Below are 23,375 nucleotides of genomic sequence, written 5' to 3'. Positions count from 1 at the left end.
CACCACACCACAATTAGTTGTAGAACGTATTTCATACTTTGACATGAGTTACAGTTTCACAATTTTAGATTTTTACTTCTAGCTGCTCTGAAATACTGGAGACTAAAAGCAGTATCAGTTTAATGATTCAGCATTCATATTCATTTGTTAAGTCCTATCTTCTATGTATAATTCCACCATTACCTTTGATCTTTCGATCCCTCTCTTTAGGGGTGTTTGGGCTCTGACCATTCTAACATTTTCATATTGGAAGAATCTGTCACTAATATGAAGTAGGGAGATGGAACTATCTGATATTCTGAGGAGACTGGGCTAGGTTTCAGGACTTATCTGGACCAGGGACCCGTCTGGAGGTTGTAGGTTTCTGGCAAGTTACTCTAGTGCCTGCAGCCCTTGTGGAATCTTATATAGTGTCCTAGGTATTCCTTAGGATTGGCTGGAATGGTCCTGGTTGGAATTTGTCAGGTTGTGAAGGGTAGCAAGTTCTACCTGAAGCTTGCGTAAGAGCAACCTCCAGAGTAACCTCTCAACTCTATTTGAACTCTCTCTGCCATGGATACTTTACTAATTACACTTCTTTTCCCCCATTTTGTCAGGATGTAATTGTTGATCCCATAGTACCAGGTCTGGATTCATCCCTGGGAGTCCTCTCCCACATGCCCAGGGAGACTTTCACCCCTGGATGTCTTGTCCCACATAGAGGGGAGGGCAATGATTTCACTTGCAGAGTTGGGATTACAGAGATTGAGGCCACATCTGAGCAACAACAGAGGGAGGACCACTTTTTATCAAGCGAATTTTACCCTACCTGTCATGGGGTCTTTTATAACCTCCAGTTGCATCCCCAAGAGCTCATTCCTCAGACCTAGGGTCCTAGGGCTCCCTTGCCTCTGCTAGTTCCTGACCCTGGCCTCTTCACAGGTCCATCGCTCTGGAATATCTTGTCTCTCCTGTATTGAGTTACTGCTTTCTGAACCTTTATTACTCTGTCCATCCTATCCTGAATCTCTTAGAATTTTTTTAATCAGTAGGTTGCCTGAGAGTGTTATTCTGTGCATTCCAGCTCTGCTCATTCTGTGTTTCTTCTAACATTTTTTTTAACTTTTTATTGTGAAATACTGTCAGATTTTTACAAGGACATTTATAAAAGTACTTCAGCCTCAATACAGAGAACATAACCATGGACGCTTGAGTGTAGGTTGTGTATGTCATGCTCCTTAAACACTTGATGTTGCCATGTATGTTTCCTAAGAGCAACCATCTTAGATGCACTTACCCAGTTCAAGAAATTTAACACTGATATAAAGCTTATAGTCGATAATCCAGTTCTTTCATATGTCCCAATAATGTCCCTTTGAGCCTTTTCTCCTCCTTTGCCAGAACTCATATAGGATCTCATGTATTGCATTTAATTGCTGTTGTCGCTTTAGTTGCTCTTTGTTTTTCATTTTTTTCTTTTTAATTGTGGGAACATGTGTCCAGCATAAACTTTCCCATTTCAGCCAGTTGATTTCCCAACTCACAGTCAATATTGTGAGTTATTGATTGTATACCAAGAATGTAATGATCATATGGTATGAATGTTTGTGTTTGTATGTTGTTTAAAAGAATAATAAAAAAGAAAAAGAATTAAGGCTACTGGAACATAGTTCAACACTTTCAGGTACTTCCCTCCAGCCACTCCAATACACCATAAGCTAAAAAGGGAAATCTATATAGTACATCAGAATAACCTCCAGGCTAACCTCTCAACTGTTTGAAATCTCTCAGCCACTGACGCTTTATTTTGTCTCATTTCTCTCTTCCCCCTTTTGGTTAAGAAGGCTTTTTCAATCCCATGATGCTGGGTCCCCACTCATCCTGGGAATTCTATGTTGCCAGGGAGATTAACACTCCTGGGATTCATGTCCCACATAGCGGGGAGGACAGTGAGTTCACCTGCCAAGTTAGCTTAGAGAGAGGCCACATCTGAGCAACAAAAAAGGTTCTCTGAAGGTGGCGCTCAGCCATAGTTTTAAGTAGGTTTAGCCTGTCCATTGCAGGAACGAGTTTCATAAGGGCAAGCCCCCAAGAATGAGGGCTCATCCTCTTCATTTGATTGTCCCTACTGTTTGCAAGACTGTCAGGAATTCTTCAGGTTCTCTTGATTCTTTCTTTAGCTGGTTCTAGTCATGTGTTGAACCTGTCAACTGAGAAATAACAAACTAAGCTGCAACACGACAAAAGCATTTATTTGGGGTCTTAAAATTGCAGTTCTGAAAGCACAGATTCAGATTTCAACCACATTGTGTCCAGTCTTAGCATTTCTAGATTAGACAAGTTATGGTTGGTGGATTGGTGAGGTACTTTTTAATTGTCCTTCAGGTTAGATGGTTACTTTATCTTGTGATTTGTGTATGAATGTCCTTAGGGTTTTGAGGAACATTGTTACTTGAGTCTTGCACATACTTTGGCAATTTATGAATTTGTGATGAGTCATCTCCAGAATGACCTTGTCTCCACTTAAAGTCTTTTAACCATGGTAACTCTGTTTTCTTTTTTTGGCATAGGCAGGCACTGGGAATCAAACCTGGGTTTCCAGCATGGTAGGCAAGAACTCTGCCACTAAGCCACCATGGCCCGCTTTTTTTTTTTTAAACAAACCCATCTAGGGATTATTTTTTTCTTTAATTTCTGTTACTATGCTCTGTAGCTCTGTTTGTTTACTTTTCATAATTTCCATTTCTCTATCTCTCTATTGATACTCTCTTTGTGTTCCCAATTTCCCTTAGTCCTTTGTCCATGTTTTCCTTTAACTCTTTGAGAATATTTAAGACCCTTTTTTTCTTTCTTTAAGTCTTTGTTATATCCCAATTCTAGTTTTCCTAAGTAGTGGTTGCAGTGCTTTAATCTTCTCCTTTTCTTGGTCTATCACTTCATGTGTCTTGAATGTTTTGTAACCTTTAGTTGAAACCTGGACATTTTGATATGTCAGTGTGTGTTAGACTCTGAGGTACCTGTTCCTTGAGTTTGTATCCAGCTAGTGTTGTGACAGAGCTTTCTTTGAAAGCCAGGAGCTGACAAAAAAGAAAACAGCTTTCCTAGTCTTCGAAGGTTAACATGTGGGAATGCTCTCCTTCAGGGCTTACCCATATAATGAGCTTGGAAAATACTAGGCCAAAGGGTAGGGGCTGTCCGATCCTTTCTACACATGCAAGAGTCTTGGGTATGCCTGTAAGACCTCAAGAATTCCCCCGTTTATATGGATGCAGATGTCCCCTCTTCCCTAGGAAACAGTGTCCTCATGGCCCTGCAGTGTGTCCTTCATCCAGCCAATCCCTGTCCAGGCAGCATGCCCTGCCTCCTCCCCCACAGCATCCTATATGAGAGCTTGTTGAGCCGCCTTGTACATGCAGGGCAGGTTCTGGGACAGCGAGTCCCTCAGGCCACCACCAGATTGGGGAAAACATACTTGCTCCTGGTGTGTGTACAGTGCTTTTAAGTGACCTTTTCTTGATTTGCTTATTCCTGCAATGCTTCAGCTATTTTCTGGAGCTCTGAGAAAGTGTCTTCCCTTGGCTCAAAGCTTCTTGGTGGGAGTGGGGGTAGGGCCCTGCAGCATCTCACTCTGCAACCTTGATCAGGATGGGGCCTCTTCTGACATTTTATGGGTGCTGTGGAGATGGGTTGAGAGGCATGTGGGTTCATATGCCCGTTGTTGCGCCATTCTTTCTCAATTATCCGTGTTCAGGAAGGATTATTCCCTGCTGTGCAAAGTGTTAAGCCTTAAAGTGGTAACTCCTGTGGGAGACTCCATTAGCTTGTGACCTGCCCCCACTCGGGCATGCTGCAGAGCTCAGTGCTGCCACCTGGAAAAGGCATCCTGCCACTCAGTGCCTATACCAGGCTGTCTGCCAGTGGTCTTGGGTCAGTCCCCAGGACTTCTAAAACCTCTCTCTTTGGGATTGGGGGAGCTGGGGGTGGGTACTGACCTTGTTTGTGATAAATGATACATGATTCAATTGTCTTTTTAGGAAAATGAGCGTACCAAGGATCTAATCATTGAACAGAGGTTTCATCGCACAATCATTGGGCAAAAGGGTGAACGGATCCGTGAAATTCGTGATAAATTTCCGGAGGTAAAGGTTTCATTCGGGGGTTTTTTTTTTTTAATTCTCTGGGAATGATTTGATTGACAGTTACATTATTCAGCATTTTGTAATACAGTCTTTACTAATAGTCAAACTCAGTCGTGTGATGATTTGTTCTAGGTTATCATCAATTTTCCAGATCCAACACAAAAGAGTGATATCGTCCAACTAAGAGGGCCCAAAAATGAGGTGGAAAAATGCACAAAGTACATGCAGAAGATGGTGGCGGATCTGGTAGGGAGGGCTCAGTTTGCATCCGTTCTTATGTGACAGTCTTTATTGATTTATTGTTTTCCTCAAAACCAAGATGGAAAGAGGTTTAAGGAAATGATACGGGTGGTTGAAGTGTAGGTTCTTCAAAGGGGCTTGAATCTAGTGAAGGGCTGCCCCAAGGTAAGCCCTCGGGAGGGGTCCCGACACTCACTTCTCCACTGAGCACCAGTCTCATTTGTGCTCCTGCACAAGTAGCTGGTGAGCTCTGAGGTTCCTAAGGGTTATGCTGCGTGCTGTCCCGGCGCCTCTTCTTTGGGGAGCATTCAGAAGGATGCCTGGCTAAGTGCAGCTGCTTCTGGGCTGTGTGGAAGCAGTTGATATGCAGCTGACATTTGGCGATGGCATGTGGGTAGCATTGCATGCTGCTTTTTATAAAGGAGTTTTGTGTCACATGTTATAGTTACTGGACAGGTCTCCTTTATCTCCTGAGTAACCTCTAAAGGTCAGATAGGTGAGGGGAGAAGTGGGATCTGAACCCATGTTTACTGGAGAGCAGTGCTCACTTTATCTTCATGCTACCTTCGCAGTGGAAGGGATGCATGGGTCTTAATTGTGCCATCTCTTTTGTCTTAAAGGTGGAAAATAGCTATTCAATTTCCGTCCCAATATTCAAACAGTTTCATAAGAACATCATTGGAAAAGGTGGTGCAAACATTAAAAAGGTGACCTGCTTGTTCCTTCCCTTTTGTCCTGCTCCCAGCCTTGTGCTCCTGGTGTGTTTACTTCTGGAAGTTGGCTTCTCATATTCCTCTCTCTCCTTGTAGATTCGTGAAGAAAGCAATACCAAAATTGACCTTCCAGCAGAGAATAGTAACTCAGAGACCATTGTCATCACAGGCAAGCGGGCAAACTGTGAAGCTGCTCGGAGCCGCATTCTCTCTATTCAGAAGGACCTGGTAAGGGCAGTGTTCTAGGATGGGGTCCCTCTCTCTGGGTGAGTCTTCCTACTGTAAAACCTCGAACACAGCCTTTCAATCTAGCCTGAGGTTTCCTTGTGCAGGGTCTGTTGGTCCAGCCTCTTCTGAAACAGATTATGATTTTGTATCTAGGCAGAGCTAATTGTCACCAGTTTTCCTGCCATTTATGGCCTTTTTCTGCTGTTCTTCTTGTGATGCTTATGTATGTGGACCTGCAGCAATTGAATGTTAACATTTAACTTGAGTACTTATATATTTTCTTTACAGCAGTTTTTATACCTCAGTCATTTTCTGAAGGTACTGACCATATTGTCTTCAATTTTTTTAGATTAACATACAGTAAACTGCACATATTTGAAGTGTGCATTTTGATAACTTTTGACATATGTATATATCCATGAAACTAGCACCACAAGATAATGAACGTATCCATCACTCCCCAAATTCTCCTTGGGCCTCTTTGTAATCCCTCCTCAGTTCCACTTGGCCCCCACCTCATCTTTTCCACTGTCATATTCCTATACCCAGGCAGCCTATAATCTGATTTCAATCACAGTGGATTAATTTGAATTTTCTGCAGTTTTATATGGATAAAACCAAATATGTACTCTTGGGTTCAGCCTCTTTCACTTTGCATAATTATTTTGAGATTTGTCCATGTCATCACATGTATCAATACCTCATTCTTATTTTATTACTTAGTAATATTTCATTATATAAGCTGTTTCTTTTTGTGTTTATTTGGTGGATTTGTGTTTTTCAAGTATTTGGTTTCATCCAATTTGTTAACTGAAGTTTAACATGAAGTTTTTCATAGTATTGGCTTGAGGTTTTTCATGACTTTCCTTAACTACTAAACCCGTCCTGTACATTTTTGCATGTGGTGTTTTCCTTTTCAGTCAATTCAAAATACTCTCATTTTCCTTTTGGTTTCTTCTTTGACCTTTGGGTTTTTTAGAAGTGTGGTACTTAAATATTTCCTAATATTTGGAAGCTTTCTAAATGGTTCTATTATAGATTTCTCATTTAATTCCATTGTGGTCAGAAAATATACTTTGTGTAACTTGATTCCTTTTGAATTTATTAAGATTGATTTTATGACTCAGTATGTGATCTGTCTTGGTAAATGTTCTGTGTGCCTTTGAAAACAATGTGTATTCTAAGCACATAAAACATTTAAGTATGTTATATCCTCTGTGAACTGTCCCCCTTTATCATTCTCGAGTGACCTTCTTTATCCCTGTAATATTCTTTATCCTGAAATCTTTTTCTGATATTTGAGTGCGTTTCTTTCAGGCAGTTTGCTTTTTTATTCAATCTGACAACCTCTGACTCTTAACTGGAACATTTAGGTCATTTACATTTAATGTGATTTTTTTTTAATGATTGGGTCTAAATTTGCTGTCTTGTTACTTGTTTTCTATTTGTCCCATCTGCTCTTTTTGTTCTTTTTCTGCCTTTCTTTTGGATTGAGTATTTTTATGATTTCTTTTTACCTCTTGACTTATTAGACATAACCTTTTTGCTTTATCATTTTAGCGTTTGCTTTATAGTTTATAGTATACACCTTTGGTTTATCACAAGGTGCTGTGAAGTGACTTTATACCACTTTAAATGTAGTATAGGAAACTTATAACAATATACTTCCACTTCTCCCCTGCTCCAGCCTTTGTGCTTTGATGTCGTGTCTCTTTTACATGTTATAAGCCCCATACAGTACTAACCTTTTTGTTTACCCAAAGAAAAATATTTTACACATTACCCAAGTTTCTGGGGTTCCTCATTCCTTATTTAAGATCCTTATTTCCATTTTTCTTCTGTTTATAGGATGTCCTTAACATTTCCTATAATGGTGGTTTGCTGGTGATAAACTCTTTCAGTTTTCGTATGTCCTAAAGTGTTTTTATTTACCTTCGTTTTTGAAAGAATCTTTATTCTCAGTACTTGAGGTTTTGCTTCACTGTCTGCTCATTGGCATTGCTTCTGGGAAGAAGTCTTGTGTCTTGCTTGAGTTTGTTCCTCTCGACACATGAGTCTCCTTACCTTGGGCTGCTTTGATGATGGTATCACAAATTTTGAGCAAGTTGTAATGTGCCTTGGGATAATTTTCCTCCTGTATCTTGGCACTTCTTAGATATGTGTATTTAGAGTGCTCGTTGTATTTGGTATTTGGATCATTTTTCTATAATTTTTTTTCTGTTAATTCTTTCTTCTCTCTTTCCAGGAGTTTAGTTACACTTATATCAGGCCACTTGAAGTTGTCCTACAGGTCACTGGTGATCTGTTTATTTTCAGTGGGGGCAGGAGGTGTATTTTTTTCTGCATATGTTTCTTTAAGTTGACTACTTTTCTTTGTATCATTGATGTGTTTTAAGTAATACGTTCAACCTTTCTTTTAGCTTTTTGATCATATGCAATTTAGATAAAATAACTTGTAATGTCCTGGTCTGCTAATTTTAGTACATGTGTCATTTCTGAGTTTTTATTTATTGATTGGTTCCTCATTCCAGGTTGTGGGGTCTTTTGTTTTTTGTTTTTTTTCTCATTTCTGGTGTTTTTGTATTGGATGCTGGGTAACTTTGTATTCCTATACATACTTTTGAGCTTTGTTAATTGGAAACAATTTGCTGCTTTTAGGACTTGATTTTAAGATTTGTTGGTCGGAGTCAGAGCAGTGTTTAATCTGTGGCCAGTTACTTCCTGCCTCTGAGTGAAACCCTTCTGAAGAGCACACTTCATGTGCCGTAAATACTGAGGTGGTCCAGTTTGGCTGGTGGGATGGGCACTGACTGGGAGCTGCGGACACTGTTTCCTCTAATCCTTTGAGAGGTTTTCTCAGGAGTTCTCTTTCTCTGCTGCTGTATTCCTCTTCAGCATTTTTTTCCTGCAAACTTTCTGGGTGCTTTGATCTCCCCGAACTATTAGCTCTTTTTTCTCAATTCAGGGGATCTGCTAGCCTCCCCTCCATCTTGCATAGTGGGAAGCTGGGGCAGTTGCAGGGCTCACCTGGTTTGTTTTTCTGTCTCCTGTTGTTTTGTGTATTTTGTCAGTTGTTAGCTTTTTAAGTTGTTGCAGGTAGGAGGGTAAATCCAGTACTTGCTGCAACATTTTGACTAGGATAAAAGTTTATGTGCAGGCATCCTAGAGCCAGAGAGTTGGCTGGAGGTATAACACACCATAGCTTATGCCCTGAAATAGTAGCTTTCTTTTTTTATTTATTGATTGGTTTTTAAGCTGTGTCTCCACACCTCACCACCCCATGTCACAGTCACAGGGACTTTGGACCCCTCCTCTTCAAACATGTGGTCTCACATACTGGTCTAACTTTCTTTTCCTCTAGCTCTTTCTTCCCACACAAAAATAGGACTCCTGTTGCTGTGTGCTTGATTTCAGGCAAACATTGCCGAGGTGGAGGTCTCGATACCGTCAAAGCTGCACAACTCCCTCATTGGCACCAAGGGCCGTCTGATCCGCTCAATCATGGAAGAATGTGGTGGGGTCCACATTCATTTCCCTGTGGAAGGTTCTGGAAGCGACACTGTTGTGATCAGGGGGCCTTCCTCTGATGTAGAGAAGGCCAAGAAGCAGCTCCTGCACCTAGCAGAGGAGAAGGTAAGTACCTCCTTTGAGTGGGGTTTTCTCTTGTGTCATTTGACACGAAGCCTGTTTATTGCTTAAAATGTCCTCTCACTTCATTGTGGGAACCCCAAACTGTCTTTTCTTTGTGGCAGGTCAGAAAAGAGCTTTATATACTGTGTGCCTCTTTGATTCTGCTCTTTCTGTGCTCATTTGGGTGTTCTGATGCTTTTTTTTTTGCATTCACGGTACAGAAGCCAAAGTGGTATTGTAAGAAAAGAAGGCAGAAGTCCAACTTCTGTGTTTTGATTCTACCTCCTTGCTCTGTGATCCTGGACCTGCCTCTTTTTTGGACTTGGTCTTCTCATCCAAAGTCAAAGGCTTTCGGGGGCCTTTCTGGGTCCAATTGCTCATGTACCAGAACATAGAAGATTTGCACTATGGCTTTTTTTTTTTTTTTTGTATGATTTGTATATAGAAAACTCTCCCTCTTTAGTACATAGTTCTGAATTTTGGCAGACATGGAGAACACCCTAATCAAGTCACGTGACCATCAACCTGAGAAGATTCCCATTGACTGCTCCTTTTTCAAAATCCAAATTTTGGGTCTGTTTCTGGAGTCTCTTCTGTCCCAACAACACTACAGTGTCTTAAATACTGTAGCTTTAGAGTAAACCTTGAAATTGGGTAGTCAAGCTCTTCAAGTTTGTTTAATAAAAATGATTTGGATTATTCTATACCCTAGGCTTTCCATCAGTATTTTGGAATCAGCTTGTCATTTTCTAGAAAGCTGAATCCTGTTTGAGAAGACTGACATCTCAGCAGTTGAATTTTCTGTTCTGTATCTCTCCATATTTTTAGGTGGTCTATGATTTTTCATTGGTGTTTTATTAGTCCTTAGGCTACCAATTTCCTCCATGTTTTTTAGATTTATGTCTCGGTATTTCACGTTAAGTTTTACTACTGTTATACATGGTAGTTTTTGTTCATTTCAGTTCCCAGTTCTGTATTACTGGTGTATAGAAATGCATTTGATTTTTATATATTGACCTTGTTTATGTGACCAAGGGATATGCTCACATATTAGTTTCAGTAGCATTTTATAGACTTCTGTGAGTTTTCTAAGTTAAAAAATCAAGTCATTTATGAATAAGCAGTTTTATTTCTTTCTTCCCAGTCTATAGATCTTTTATTTCACTTTGTCTTAGTGCATCAGTGAGGCTTCCAGTACAGTTCTGAGTAGTTACAGTATGGTAGACATTGAGTATGATGTTTGCTGTAGGTTTCTCATTGATACACTTTCAGGTTGAAGGGATTCCCTTCTATTTTGAGTCTGCTAAGGTTTGGTTTGGTTTGGTTTGGTTTGGTTTCCCCCAGAAAGAATGTTAGATTTTGTCAAGTCCTTTTTCTGTATCCATTGAGGTGATCATGTGGATTTTGTCTTTTAGTTTATATTGACACACCTTGCTTGCCTTTCTGGAGTGAGTGCCCCCCCCCCCCACCCTCCTTGGATTTGATGTGTTATCCTTTTAACATCTTGCCCAAGTGGATTTGCCTAACTTTTTAGCTTTTTGGTAATGCTGCTTTTGTGCATGTGTTTGTCTGAAGATTCAGATTCCCACCACTGCTTTGGGACTTCTCCACACCTGAGGACCCCCATGTGCTGGCCTGCCTTTTCCTTTTTGGCTATTGTGGGCCTGATCCCGGCCAAGAGGAAGGAGAGAAGACAGAGCTGTGGCCAGCAGGGTCCCTGAGGGTCCTGCTGCAGGGACTGGCATTTACAGTGGGAGCACCTGTCCACCTGCCTTTGCTGGGCCCTGGTTTTTTGGGGTCAGATGAGGGCCTTGCATTTACATGAACCTCTGAAGTTGCAACTTTAACTGCAGCCTTGGTCAGCCAGGCCTCTTGAAGCTCGTGGATTTGGGCAACCATTCAATGTGATAGGGGAATAGTGGCTTTAGACTCTTCAGCCCTTGGTGTTAGGAGAATCAGAAAGGGCCCTGGGCTCATTTATGTCACTAGGGCAAAGAAGGGAAGCAGCATGACATGTGGGAAGAACTTTCTGCAGGTTTGGTGTGGCAATTCTCAGGCAGGGGGACTGTGGGGTTCCAGTGCTGTGCGTCTTGGACAGATTGCTTTTGTTTTATTTTTTTATTTATTTTAATTATGGCAAAATATACATAACATAAATCAGTTTATGGACAATTCTTTGACATTTAAGTATACTGACAGTACTGTGTAACTTTCACCACTGTCTGTTTCCAGACTGTTTTCATCAGAAATTTAAACTCATGTAATAACAACTCCCCATTCCTCCCTCCAGCCACCTTGGTCACCACTATCCTGCTTTCTGTCTCTCTTAATTTGCTTATTGTAAGTATCTCATATAAGAGAAATCATACAGTATTTGTCCTTTTGTGTCTGGCTTATTTCACCCAACATGTCTTCATGTTTCATCCATGTTGTATCAGAATTTCATTCCTTTTTACAGCAGAATAATTTTCTGTCATATGGCTATGCCCTTGTTTTGTTTGTCGTCCACCTGTGGATGGCATGCAGCAGCTTTTCCATGGTGCTGTTTGGGATAGGTTGCGGTAGTGCCCTTGGAGCGGGACTGACACCACCTGGGAGTATTTGCGACGATATAAGAAGAATGCCACCTCATGCAGGTGTCTGCTGAACCCCCTGTGCTACCTTGCGCTGCTGTCCAGGTAAGTGGGCCTCAGGCTGACGTATGCTGGATTGTTCCTGCAGCAAACCAACAGTTTCACTGTTGACATCCGTGCCAAGCCCGAATACCACAAGTTCCTCATTGGCAAAGGAGGAGGCAAAATCCGCAAGGTGCGTGACAGCACCGGAGCCCGCATCATTTTCCCGACAGCTGAGGACAAGGACCAGGACCTGATCACCATCATAGGGAAGGAGGATGCTGTCAAGGAGGCACAGAGAGAGCTGGAGGCTCTGATCCAGAACCTGGTGAGACCTGGCGCCCTCACTGCCCTGTTTGGTCTGCACTGGCTGTCCAGGGAGCAGGCCTCCCTGCTCGGTCCCTGCAAACACAGTTGATAGGCTTTTTTTTCCACTCGTTCTCATCACAGGATAATGTGGTTGAAGACTACATGCTGGTGGATCCCAGACACCACCGTCATTTTGTCATCCGAAGAGGCCAGGTCCTGCGGGAGATTGCTGAAGAGTACGGCGGCGTGATGGTTAGCTTCCCGCGTTCTGGCACGCAGAGTGACAGAGTCACCCTCAAAGGCGCCAAAGACTGTGTGGAGGCTGCCAAGAAGCGCATTCAAGAGATCATTGAGGACTTGGTATGCACCGGGCTCAGCTTGGTGTGCTCTTCTCACTGCATCCGGGCACACTGTCCATGAATCATGAGGTTCCAGTTCTTGGGAGGGGGACAGTAATCCTGTTTTGTGTAAATAGATCATCACGTTTCTTGTGGTGTCCTGGAAGACCTTTCAGAAATAGTTCTTAAGGATCGTGCCTTCCCTCTGCCTTGCCCTACCTCCTGCTCCATCAAGTGATGGAAGGACTTGAAGGGAATGGTGTGGAACCTGAATGCCATAAAGAGGTTTCAGGGCTTTTGCTTTGCTTACTCTCTTCCCTTCCTTCTTTGTGCATCTCTCAGGAAGCTCAGGTGACAATCGAATGTGCTATACCCCAGAAGTTCCATCGCTCTGTCATGGGCCCCAAAGGTTCCAGAATCCAGCAGATTACTCGGGATTATAATGTTCAAATTAAATTCCCAGACAGAGAGGAGAACCCAGGTAGGTAACATCATTTGCTTTGTTTTTCCTGAGAAACAGGAGGGGCTTGGGGGTGGTCCCTCAGGCAGGAGGAGGTGGAGGCGTTTTTCCCACGGCACCTTCCAGGCATTTCCAGCTCGGCTCCTCATGATGAGGCCACCAGCAGGCCTTTGGGGTCTGGGACCCAGGTCCTCTCCGGGAGAAAGGCCACTCTACATGGCAACACATGCCTTTTGCATGCCATAGGGACTGACAAGCCAGATCAGAGCAGCACAGAGCTTACTGGGTCTTACACACAGAACCCCTGGGTTCTGTTCTGCTATTTCTCATGAGATTTTTTTTGCATTACATGTGTCGCTTTTGGGCCTCACACTTGGTTATTTGAACTAGTTCTTTTGATACGATTTTATACTTCAAAAAATTGCAAGCAACGGTATAAAGAACATTTTTGTATGCCCATTTGCCACCACCCACCCACTTTTCTCTGCAGGCTGTTTTTCTCTGAATCCATTGAGAATGATTTGCAGGCATCATGCTGTCCATCTAAGTGGGAGTTTCCTGAGAGTAGGGATGCCACATGGCCAGGAAGCCTGGCTCTGATGTATATTTTTACATAAATCATGGTCCGCATTCATACTTTGCCAGTTCTGAGAGCCTTCTAGCCCCAACTAGTCCAGGATTTGCACCATTCTAGCAGCCTGTTTCTTCAGGCACCTCCACCTGCTTACTTGGTCATTTATGCCATGGGAACTCCAGATTCTATTATTTTATAAATGTTGCTTCCTTATTTGGATGCTCAGATGGCCCCATCGTGGGCACTGGGGGCCTCTTCTGCCAGTTTCTGTGTCCATTGCCACGTCTGTGCATTTCAGGATTTCCTTACTTTCTTGTACTTTCCCCTATTCTCCTTCCTTTCCTGCTGCTATCTTACATAGACCATCAGGGAAGGCTGTGCTGCACATGGCTTTCCTTGCCTCGCCTTGCTAAGTGCCCAGCAGGCCCCTTCTACACCTCTTAGGAAGAGACCCCTGCAGCCTCATCTTTAAAATAAACATCAGAAAGTGGGTGTACAGTGCAGCACTGTTGGGCAGTGCAGAGCCTGCATGCCCGGAGCCCCATGCACAGCTCGCTGCATGAACATCTCCCAGCCAGACTGAACTTCCTAAACCCCCTTTTCCCCACATGGCAGGTCATAGGTACTTAATAAATGCTTGAGTTCTGAATGATACCACATGCCTGCAACAAAGCCTTGGGGACCACGGGGGACCTTGTGGAGGTTGTGAACCGTCACTTTCCCCTCTTTTCCTAGTCCATAATGTTGAGCCAGCTGTCCAGGAGAACGGGGATGAGCCTGGAGAGGGGAGAGACGCCAAAGAGGCTGACCCCAGCTCTCCTCGGAGGTGCGACATTATTATCATCTCTGGCCGGAAGGAAAAGTGTGAGGCTGCCAAGGAGGCCCTTGAGGTGCGTGCAGCCCCCACCCCAACCCAGACAGGCCACACTATGGGAAGAGCTGGGCCCAAGTGGGAGGCTGGATGGGCTCATCAGGCACATTCTGGCAGCAGTTGGGTGGCTCTCATCATCTGTCCTAAAACCCAAGTTCCTCGCCTCTTCCTGCAGGCAGGGGTGTGGGGGGTAGATAGATTGGGCCTGCTGGCTCCCTGCAAGCCCTGGTCTCTTCACCAAGCTGACAGCTGCACTCAGGCCTCTCTACCTGATTGCACCTATGGCAGGAGCATAGGGTGGTGGGTCTGCTATGTGGGCATGACCTGTGGCCTCAAGTCCCTCTGCAGTCCCAGGCTCACTGCAGATGGCTGGGTCAGTACAATGAGTGTTGACCTGGCACCCGTGTACACGCTGTTCCCAAAACTGCAGGCAGGGTCATCATACATTGTTGTAGAGACAGACACATACCTGTAATGGGTCATATGATGGTGGGTGCTGTGGTGAAAAGCACATTATGGTGGGATCTCAGGAGGGTGGGCCACAGTGGCTCAGCAGGTAGAGTTCTCTCCTGTGCTGGAGACCTGGGTTCGATTCCTGGTGCCTGCCCTCACAAAAAAAAGGGGGGTCTTGGGAGATGGCAGGTATTTGGGGACGCGAAGAGGCAGTACGTGAACCAGCAGCAGGGGTGGGAGCCTCCTCCCTTCCCTGCACATGGTCACAGGGAAGTGTCCTGGGGGTACACCACATAGGCCTCACAGCCCACACACTTTGTAAAAGGACTACTACAGTTTAGAATAGGCTTGGGACTGAAGGCGTTGCCTAAAAGCTGCATTTTGCATCCCTTTCCGGTTGTTTTCTGCTGTGCAGAAGACCTAGGTGGCATTCTAAGTCCATGCTGAGTGGTCAGAAGGTTATAGAACGCACCACATCCTCCTACACTCGTCCTCTCTCCGTGTTCCATCAAGATACTTCTGAGCTCACAGGCTCTCTCTGTTTCCTGCTGACCACTAAAGCCTCCCCCAGAGTGTCCGGCTCTCATGAGAGCTCTGCTCCTTCTCGCAGTCTAACCATGACTCTTAACAGGCGCTGGTTCCTGTCACTATCGAAGTGGAGGTGTCCTTTGATCTACACCGTTACATCATCGGGCAGAAAGGAAGCGGGATCCGCAAGATGATGGACGAGTTTGAGGTAAGGCGGTCTCAGGAGGGCAGTGTCTTTTCTCAGGGTGGAACTGAGCACCTCTCATGGGTTGTGGTGCTGCCTCAACTCTCTGGGCATGAGTGGAACCAGTGCCTTGAGCTCCCCAATCCTCCCCAGGAATGGCAGCCTCTCTTGCTGTCTAACCTAGCAGCAACTTTCTTCCTCCACCCCCACCCCACCCCAGATGAAATACTATAGGTTTATTTAAAACTTAATGCTCATCTTGAGTATGTAAAATACAAACTACACAAAATGTTCATTGTTTTTTTTTTGCTTTATAGTTTACAAGTATACAAAATAGAACTTTAAATTCATATTATGTATTTATTAAGGCAAGAGACTACATAGAAAATATTATTTGTTCCGCTTAAGGCATACTGGAGAATAAACCATTTTGCACATTATTGCACAACTGAAATCACAGTGCTTAAACAGATGCATGACAAATGTTAAAGTAAACCAGGTATATTTACCTGACATCGGTCATAAACGTAGACTGGGAAACAAATGGATTTTTCTTGTCCAAGTATGCAGCAGTTTGAGAATGTTGGCTTCCTCTTTTGGTACTTTTAGGAAAAACCAAAACCCCCAGTTGCCCTGGAGCTGCCTTCTTTGCATTAAATAAATTTGAGATGCCTTTTTTAAAACCTTTGTCTGCAAAGGAGTTTATAACTCATAAAAAATAGTCAAGACGAATGAAGTATGTCAGGAGACCCCTGGTGGCCATGCTGCGCTCACCTCAACGCAGCAGTGTTCTTGTGGGTGCAGATGCTGTGACCTGGGTGGTGGCCAGGGAGTGGCACTTAGTGGCTCCCAGGGCTACTGAAGACTCCTTGCTTATAACTTTTTGGTTCACTCCACCTCTTTCTTCTCCCCTTGCACCCAGTGACTTTCCTTTGAAGGCTCAGTCTTCCACCCTCTGGATTGGGTGGGTGGGCTTTGTGCCCCTGTGCTGGAGCCTGTAGTTATGGCTACATGTGGTAGACAGATGAACATGACTGCCTAACTTGCCGTCAGTGGGGGCAGAGCAGTGCATTCCTATTCTCCTTGGCAAACTCACCTGGGCCTGCACAGAAGACAAAGTCTGATGTGTCCCATGCCCCACAGGTGAATATCCAGGTCCCCGCCCCTGAGCTGCAGTCTGATGTCATTGCCATCACTGGCCTGGCAGCCAACCTGGACCGGGCCAAGGCTGGGCTTCTCGAGCGTGTGAAGGAGCTGCAGGCAGAGCAGGAGGACCGGGTAAGTGCCAGGCAACTGTCAGGTGGCTTGGTCCTGGGGAACAGTGCTGGGCGGCTCAGGGGGCCTCAAGGCCAGCACCTGCAGAACTGGCGTGTACTCTGGAGCTAGCCATGGTTCTCAGCCTTGCTTGTACTTCAGAATCACAGCGGCATTTTTAAATATCCCAGAGCCCTAACATATGCAGACCAAATACCCTGGAGTACCTGGAGGTGGGGCCAGGCACCTTCCTTCTTCAATGTCTCCAGGTGTTCCATGGTGCTGTCAGGCCTTTGTGGGGAGCTGGGGTTCTGGTCAGGCTTTCCTTAGCAACAGTACTTTTAAAGAGTAATAAAGTTCTCTTGGTTTCACTTCTCATATGAGAGTGAATCTCATATTCAAATGACAGTTAGATTTCCTGTTTACTTTGTAGTTCCTTCAGAAACCAAGTTAGAAGGGGTACCTCACAACCTCATGGGGAGGCAAAGTTGGGGGCTTTAGGCTTGTTGCCAAGAGAACCTGTATCAGCTCACTCTGAGAAGTCCAGGCTGGATATTGAGGGTGTCCAGGACTGCTCTGTGGTCCAGGTTGGACATTGGAAGCCTCCACTGACCCCCAGTGTGGCGTTGCTTCATACTGATGAGGGTGTGACCTTTTAACCCTGCCATTTCCATGTCTGTTAAGTCAGGTGAGAGCCCCACCTCATCTCCCTGCAGAAGTGACATGGAGATCCTGGAATCATTTATATAGGGACATGTTTGGAAACTCAAGACACCACTCCACATCATGCCTGGGGGTGACTGTTTTTCACATTGACAGCGGAGTTTGGTAGCAGGGGACCTCATAACCTGTCCATACAACCCACATATGCTTCCAAGGCTGCCTTCCAGGCCCGGTGTTCCCAAGGCTCTGGGACAGGCTCTGAGCAGCCCGTGGCCTCTCGTCAAGGATGCCTGAGGGACTGCACCCTCCCCTCAGCATTTTGTCCTCTTTTCTCCCGGCCTGCCTCTGCACCCCAGCCCTAGAGGAAACCATCAAACATTTTCTTACACTTGTGCATGTTAGGAAAGTGGGGCCAAGGGCTGGCATTGCACACCTCATCAGACTGAGCATGTCCCTGCAGTTACTGCTGCTGAAGTCTTCCCTCACTGCACTCTGGGCAGGCATGCTCTCTGCTTCTCACAATTGGCCAGAAGTTGAAGGCAGCCAGGGGGTAGAAACACACTTGCTAAGGTAAGAGAGTAGTGTCTGGGTCTGGTTTCTAAGGTAGCAAGTGAGACATCAAGACCAGGATGGAATAGGTTGGGTGGCACTGGCTGTGAGTGATGGTCCAAGGCTCCAAGTTGGACCATCCTGTCCTGTCTAATTCTCGGTCATCTTATTTGTAGGCTTTAAGGAGTTTTAAGCTGAGTGTCTCTGTGGACCCAAAGTACCACCCCAAAATCATTGGTAGAAAGGGGACCGTGATCACCCAAATTCGCTTGGAGCATGATGTGAACATCCAGTTTCCTGACAAAGATGATGGGAACCAGGTGAGAACATGGCAGGGGCAGCTTGGGGACAGTGGGCTCTTGTTGATCTTGAACCTAACCTGAGAACAGTGATGGGGAGGTGAAAGAGAGGGCAAAGGTCAGAGTATCTCATCACTTCTGGTGGGAGTTGGGGCTGCCAGTACGTCTTTCCTGGGCACTTAGACCCTCAGGTGCAGCCTTAGAAAGCCACTGACCTTGCCCGGGCTTCTCTCACGAGGCCCTAGGGGGAGGCCTTTATTTAGGGGTTTCTTGGGGGCAGGACAGGCATGAAGATGAGGTCCCACTGCACTGCATGTCACTGCTCTGCCCATTTGGGCCTTGCTGCTTCAGAAAAAATGTGGTCCTCATGGCTAGTGAGCCAAATGGCCATTGAGGCCTCGTACCCTCGCTGGCTGGCCCACTCTGCAGGCTGTGCATGGTGCAGGGTTCAGAGCTGATTGTAGAGGGCCCTGGCCTGGTGGCATCGGGACACCGTTCTTGTGATTGGCCTCTTCTCTTAGCCCCAGGACCAGATCACCATCACAGGGTACGAGAAGAACACCGAGGCTGCCCGGGATGCCATCCTGAAGATCGTGGGCGAGCTTGAGCAAATGGTTTCTGAGGATGTCCCGCTGGACCACCGAGTCCATGCCCGCATCATTGGCGCCCGGGGCAAAGCCATCCGCAAGGTCATGGACGAGTTCAAGGTGAGGGCCTGAGCCGGAGGTGCAGGTATGGGCCATGTGGTAGGAGCATGCACCCCTCACCCCTGCCCGTGGGAGAAGCTGGGGTCAGGAGGTTGCACTTAGAACTGACAGTGGTGGGCAGTAGCTGTATGGCTGCAGATGGCACCAGGCTGAGAACCACAGCTGGAGGCCTGGGACCTGAGCCGGTTCCTCCTGAAAAGGAGATGCTCCCTGAACATGCTGCTCTACTTTGGCTTGATGTGGCTTGATGATGGGGTGATTTCCTCATGGGAAGAATTCTGAAATCAGATATTTTGGTTTTCTCTGACTGGGAAAGGGGAAGCACTTCGCTTGAAAGGGGCTGTCCCCAGTCATGCTTTGCGGTGACCCTGTTGTCCCAAGTCCTGGATGACGCCCAGAGCCACCCCAACTGAAGTGTGTCTCCTAGGTGGACATTCGCTTCCCGCAGAGTGGAGCCCCAGACCCTAATTGCGTGACCGTGACTGGGCTCCCGGAGAATGTGGAGGAAGCCATTGACCACATCCTTAACCTGGAGGAGGAATATGTGAGTCCTGGGTGGTGGTGAGCAGGGGCCCACCCTACTCGGACTATCCCCACACAACCTGGGGTCTGACCCACACCCGGTTCTTGCAGCTGGCTGATGTGGTGGACAATGAGGCGCTGCAGGTATACATGAAGCCCCCGGTGCATGAGGAGTCCAAGGCCCCATCCAGGGGCTTTGTGGTGAGGGACGCTCCCTGGACAGCCAGCAGCAACGAGAAGGTCAGAAGGCATTCCCTCCCCTTGCTATCCCATAGGGACCCAGGGCTCTGCATACTGGTTGGGGATGGGGAGTGGGAGCACCCCACATCAGGCCTCCCCATCACTGTGCCCCACTAGGATGGGTGGTGCCCATTTTGGACACTGCTGGAATAGAGGAATTAGCCTCTGCTAAGGCTATGCTCCTCTCCACAGGCTCCTGACATGAGCAGCTCTGAAGAGTTTCCAAGCTTTGGGGCTCAGGTGGCCCCCAAGACTCTCCCTTGGGGCCCCAAACGATAATGATCAAACAACAGCAAATGCTCCAGCCTGCTGACCTGACCTTGTACCACGGTTTGTTCCATCTGACCGGTGGCTGGAGCCTGGTCCATTGTTGATGCCCCGTCCCCATCCCGAGGTCCCATGGGGAAGCCCGCCGTGCCCAGCCCTGTGGGCACCAGCTCTCAGCTCAATCAGCGGCGCTCAGGGCCTCTCTTAACTGACCCCTTTGCTCTGGGACAGGCTCTCCACTGTTTTAAACACTAAGCAAAGGTAACGGAACATTTCATAATAAAATAGCTGAGACTTTCTAAGCTTCCGGGTCCACCCGCATGCACTCTGACCTTCCTTACGAGAGAGCTCCACAGCTGTGGCTAGGCGTCCACTTCCTGTGTCGTGACCTCAGGAAATAAATTCCCTTGACTTTATAAAAGCCAAAATGTTTGCCCTCTTCCTTTCCCCACCTCCCTTTCTCTTTGCCTATTATCCCAGACCTTCCTTTTTGTAGGGTATAATCAGGTTTTTTTTCCAACTGCCAAAGCCCACTTAGCACAGATTACAGGGTGGGGAGAAAGTCCAGCCTTTAGGCAGTGGGAAGCCCAGGATACTGTGTTCTCCTGGATCCAGAGGAGAGAAGAGAAAAGCCCGAAGGGACCTGCAAGACAATATGTGCTGCTTCGTTCTCACTGGTCTCACCTCTACCCACTTTGGAGCTTTCAAGCACCGAGCATCTCTGCCTACCACTCCATTCCTCACCACTGCTCCCCTGTGGCCTCTTCAACAGAGGCAAGTGGGACAGCAGAACTGACCCTGGGGCCCAGAGGCTGGCGAGCAGAGCCAAAGGTGGTACTTCAGGCTCCACTTGGGTGGGCCATAGCTGTCAGGTCTGCTGTAAGTCAGATACATGTGAGTGGGGTACAGGAGTGTCCAGGAGAGGCTGCAGAGAGTCCCGTTCTCTTCAGAGAAAGCAGTTAGCCTTTCTTTTTAGCTTGGCTTTCTTTTTTTAACCACTTTCAGCTTACTTTATGCTTGTCCCCTCCTCCATAATGCTCTGTATGCACTTGCCTTCTTTCTGCCTCAGAACCAAAAAAAAGCAGACAGTTGCCTCCTGCTTTAGGTCAGTGCCACACCCACACACAGGCTCTTGATTTAGGTGTTTGGGTTGTTTATGCATGTCGTGACTCTGGGGCTGGGCACCATATGCCGTAGCAGGAGGTTGGCATGCTCTCCCTGCACTTTGAGAGTGGGCTGATCCACAGCTCGGGTACACATGCTCCCCCTGCCCCCGACCCCCGACCCCCCCCCCCCACACACAGGCTGGGTCTCCTCCACCCACGTCCAGGCCGTGGAATCCTCTGGCTGTCATGCTTGGTCACTCGGAGAAGTACCCAGGACTGGATGGGGAGGAGGTAGAGCCGTGGTCCTGGACCTTCAGAAAGGGGTGCTTTGCTTGCTGCATGAGTATCTACGCTCACCAGGCTGACTGGTGAAAGTCTGCCTGGGAGAGGAGGCAAGCAGGCCCCACGTGCAGGGTTTTCTGTCTCAGGTCGTCCTGGTCCTCCACCCCCTGCCTCTGTCTCCCAAGGAGGGGATGGAGCCACTCACGACCTCTCCCATCCCAGATACTTGAGTTCCTAGAGAAGTTACCGAGGCCATCTCTCGGTATTGTCCTGGAGATGTTTACTTCTGATCCCTCTGCAAGGTTAATGATTTAAGCTTGGTTTTCTTTAACCCTGAAATTCGTGGCTAGACCAAGAGCTGCAGAACACAAATGCAGCTTCATTTACCTCAGCAAGTTCCATTAGCTCAAGCACCCTTAAATGTGCCCATTTGTAGGAGCTACAAGTTGGGCTCAGAAACATTCAGCTGAGCAAGCTAGCAACCCCAGAACAGGTAGAGTTGATAGGAGCACGGAGAGTACAGGGAGGCAACTCCTTGCCTTTCTGCAGGACTGACACCTTGTCTCTCTGGGAGCCTGGAAGGGGAGGGCCTGCTCGTTTCTTCTGTGTCTCGAGATTTCTGGAGCCTCTTCTGCCCTTCTGACTCCCTCTGGGATCCACCCAAACCACTTCCTCCCATTCCTGACTCTTGTCCTAAATAGCATTCAAGCCCCACCCTTCCCAGAAAGTTGAATTTTACATTTTCACATCTCCATTCATTGCTAAGTGTCATAGGTGCAAGCTCCCTTTTCCTAAACTGTTCAGGGGTCTCATTCACCTTTTTTTTTTTTTTAGTAATAAAGGTTGTGAAATGACTGTGCCCAGGCCTCCTTTCCCTATGGGCAGGGTGGGGTTCAGGAGACCATTCCCTCCTCGTTGAATGTCTTCCATACCATGTGTCTTCAGACTGCCACCCTTCCCTTGGCCTTTGGCATTTGGAGACTATATGCAAACGTGTGTAAAGGCTCATGAATATGGATGACACTGAAGTTTTATAAATTCTAAAATAAAACCGGAAACATATCTAGCGTGCTGGGAGTTTTCTTGCCTCCTCACCCCTGGGGTAGGTCGAGCTGCTGTGGAGCCAGGTGTACATTCAGCTCTTGGGCAGCAGCTTACTATTTCTAGTCTCAATTGCCAGGAGGTAGACTTCTTGCCTCTGTTAGCTGTCCCTTGGGGCAGGGAGAGGGGCGATGCACAGACCAGAGGTGGGCCCATGAGGGGTATGTTGCCCAGGCAAACCAGCCTTGGCTTGGTCATTCTTCACTGTTGACTCCTGACACTCGAGTGGAGTTTTTCAGGGAAACCTGCTGTGTTTTCCTCTTGTGCCAGTCTGCACCCCCTTTGTCTCATGCAAGGTTTGAGGCCCTCAGTGTTGTTAAGCGCTTCCTGTTAACGGGAACCGCATGTGTAGAAATGCCCTGGGTCCAGCACCAGGAAGGGGTGCTTTCCTTTGGCCCCTTGGTGGTTCCTGAGCACAGGCTTCTTCTGGCATTGGGTATTTTTGGTGGAGGAGCATCTGTCCCCTGAGAGACAAGCTACCGAGAGGAGACTGGACCCAGCTGGAAAATGACTCAGGGCCTGTAGAGTGCCATGTGTCCACTCACAACCCAGCACGTGAGCCAGAGACAGGTGAGAGGTTTAAGCAGCATTATTCCTAATAGACGAGTGAAACGGCCTAGCATGGGGCCCACGTTCAGGGAACACCATGCAGTGGCCGGGCTGAGGAGTGCCATGTGGCACTGCACCAGCATCAGGTTCCTGGGAGTGGGATTGTGCCTGCTTGTGTGCTAATGCCCACCTTGAAAGGCCTTGTGGGCTTGGGCTGCAGTGCTGCACCTTGATTCTCGGAAAGGCCTGGGCCTTCCTGGGGAAGAGGCCCCCAAGGCCTAATCTGGAGGAGCTGATGTTTGAACTCACGCTGTCCAGCCCCACAGACCATGTGCCCTATCACGCCTTTGCGTTAGAGCCCTCACACATAAGGACCATGCTCATAATTATGAGAGGAACACTTGTGGCCCCCAAAGCAAACACAAAGGCTATGCTCCCACCTGCCTCAGCACTCAGCCACTTTGTAGAGGTGTATGCTGGGCAGGCACAGGAAGTTTCAAACGGCAGAGGAGGCGTCTGTTGGCACTTGGCTGGGTGGCTGTGGGTGGCATGCTTCTAGCATGAGGGGACCCCTT

General features: G+C 46.8%; 1 protein-coding gene across 5 annotated transcripts in view; it reads left to right on the top strand.

The window, feature by feature from the left end:
* HDLBP (high density lipoprotein binding protein) overlaps positions 1 to 20,190 on the top strand; it is a 106,963-nt gene extending 86,773 nt beyond the window's left edge. For all 5 annotated transcript variants that reach the window (XM_077153339.1, XM_077153340.1, XM_077153338.1 and 2 more), the window contains 16 exons: positions 4,014 to 4,118; positions 4,251 to 4,364; positions 4,979 to 5,065; positions 5,168 to 5,299; positions 8,714 to 8,932; positions 11,651 to 11,872; positions 11,995 to 12,213; positions 12,534 to 12,672; positions 13,961 to 14,115; positions 15,181 to 15,285; positions 16,405 to 16,539; positions 17,904 to 18,047; positions 18,548 to 18,733; positions 19,161 to 19,277; positions 19,367 to 19,495; positions 19,688 to 20,190. In XM_077153339.1, the coding sequence (XP_077009454.1) occupies positions 4,014 to 4,118; positions 4,251 to 4,364; positions 4,979 to 5,065; positions 5,168 to 5,299; positions 8,714 to 8,932; positions 11,651 to 11,872; positions 11,995 to 12,213; positions 12,534 to 12,672; positions 13,961 to 14,115; positions 15,181 to 15,285; positions 16,405 to 16,539; positions 17,904 to 18,047; positions 18,548 to 18,733; positions 19,161 to 19,277; positions 19,367 to 19,495; positions 19,688 to 19,774 (2,295 nt within the window). In that variant the 3' untranslated portion in view covers positions 19,775 to 20,190. The remainder of the gene's footprint in view (positions 1 to 4,013; positions 4,119 to 4,250; positions 4,365 to 4,978; positions 5,066 to 5,167; positions 5,300 to 8,713; positions 8,933 to 11,650; positions 11,873 to 11,994; positions 12,214 to 12,533; positions 12,673 to 13,960; positions 14,116 to 15,180; positions 15,286 to 16,404; positions 16,540 to 17,903; positions 18,048 to 18,547; positions 18,734 to 19,160; positions 19,278 to 19,366; positions 19,496 to 19,687) is intronic.
* The last annotated feature ends 3,185 nt before the right edge of the window (positions 20,191 to 23,375 follow it).

Source organism: Tamandua tetradactyla, chromosome 3 (genome assembly GCF_023851605.1).
Source record: "Tamandua tetradactyla isolate mTamTet1 chromosome 3, mTamTet1.pri, whole genome shotgun sequence".
Classification (NCBI taxonomy): domain Eukaryota; kingdom Metazoa; phylum Chordata; class Mammalia; order Pilosa; family Myrmecophagidae; genus Tamandua; species Tamandua tetradactyla.
This window is presented reverse-complemented; position numbering and strand designations above follow the sequence as displayed.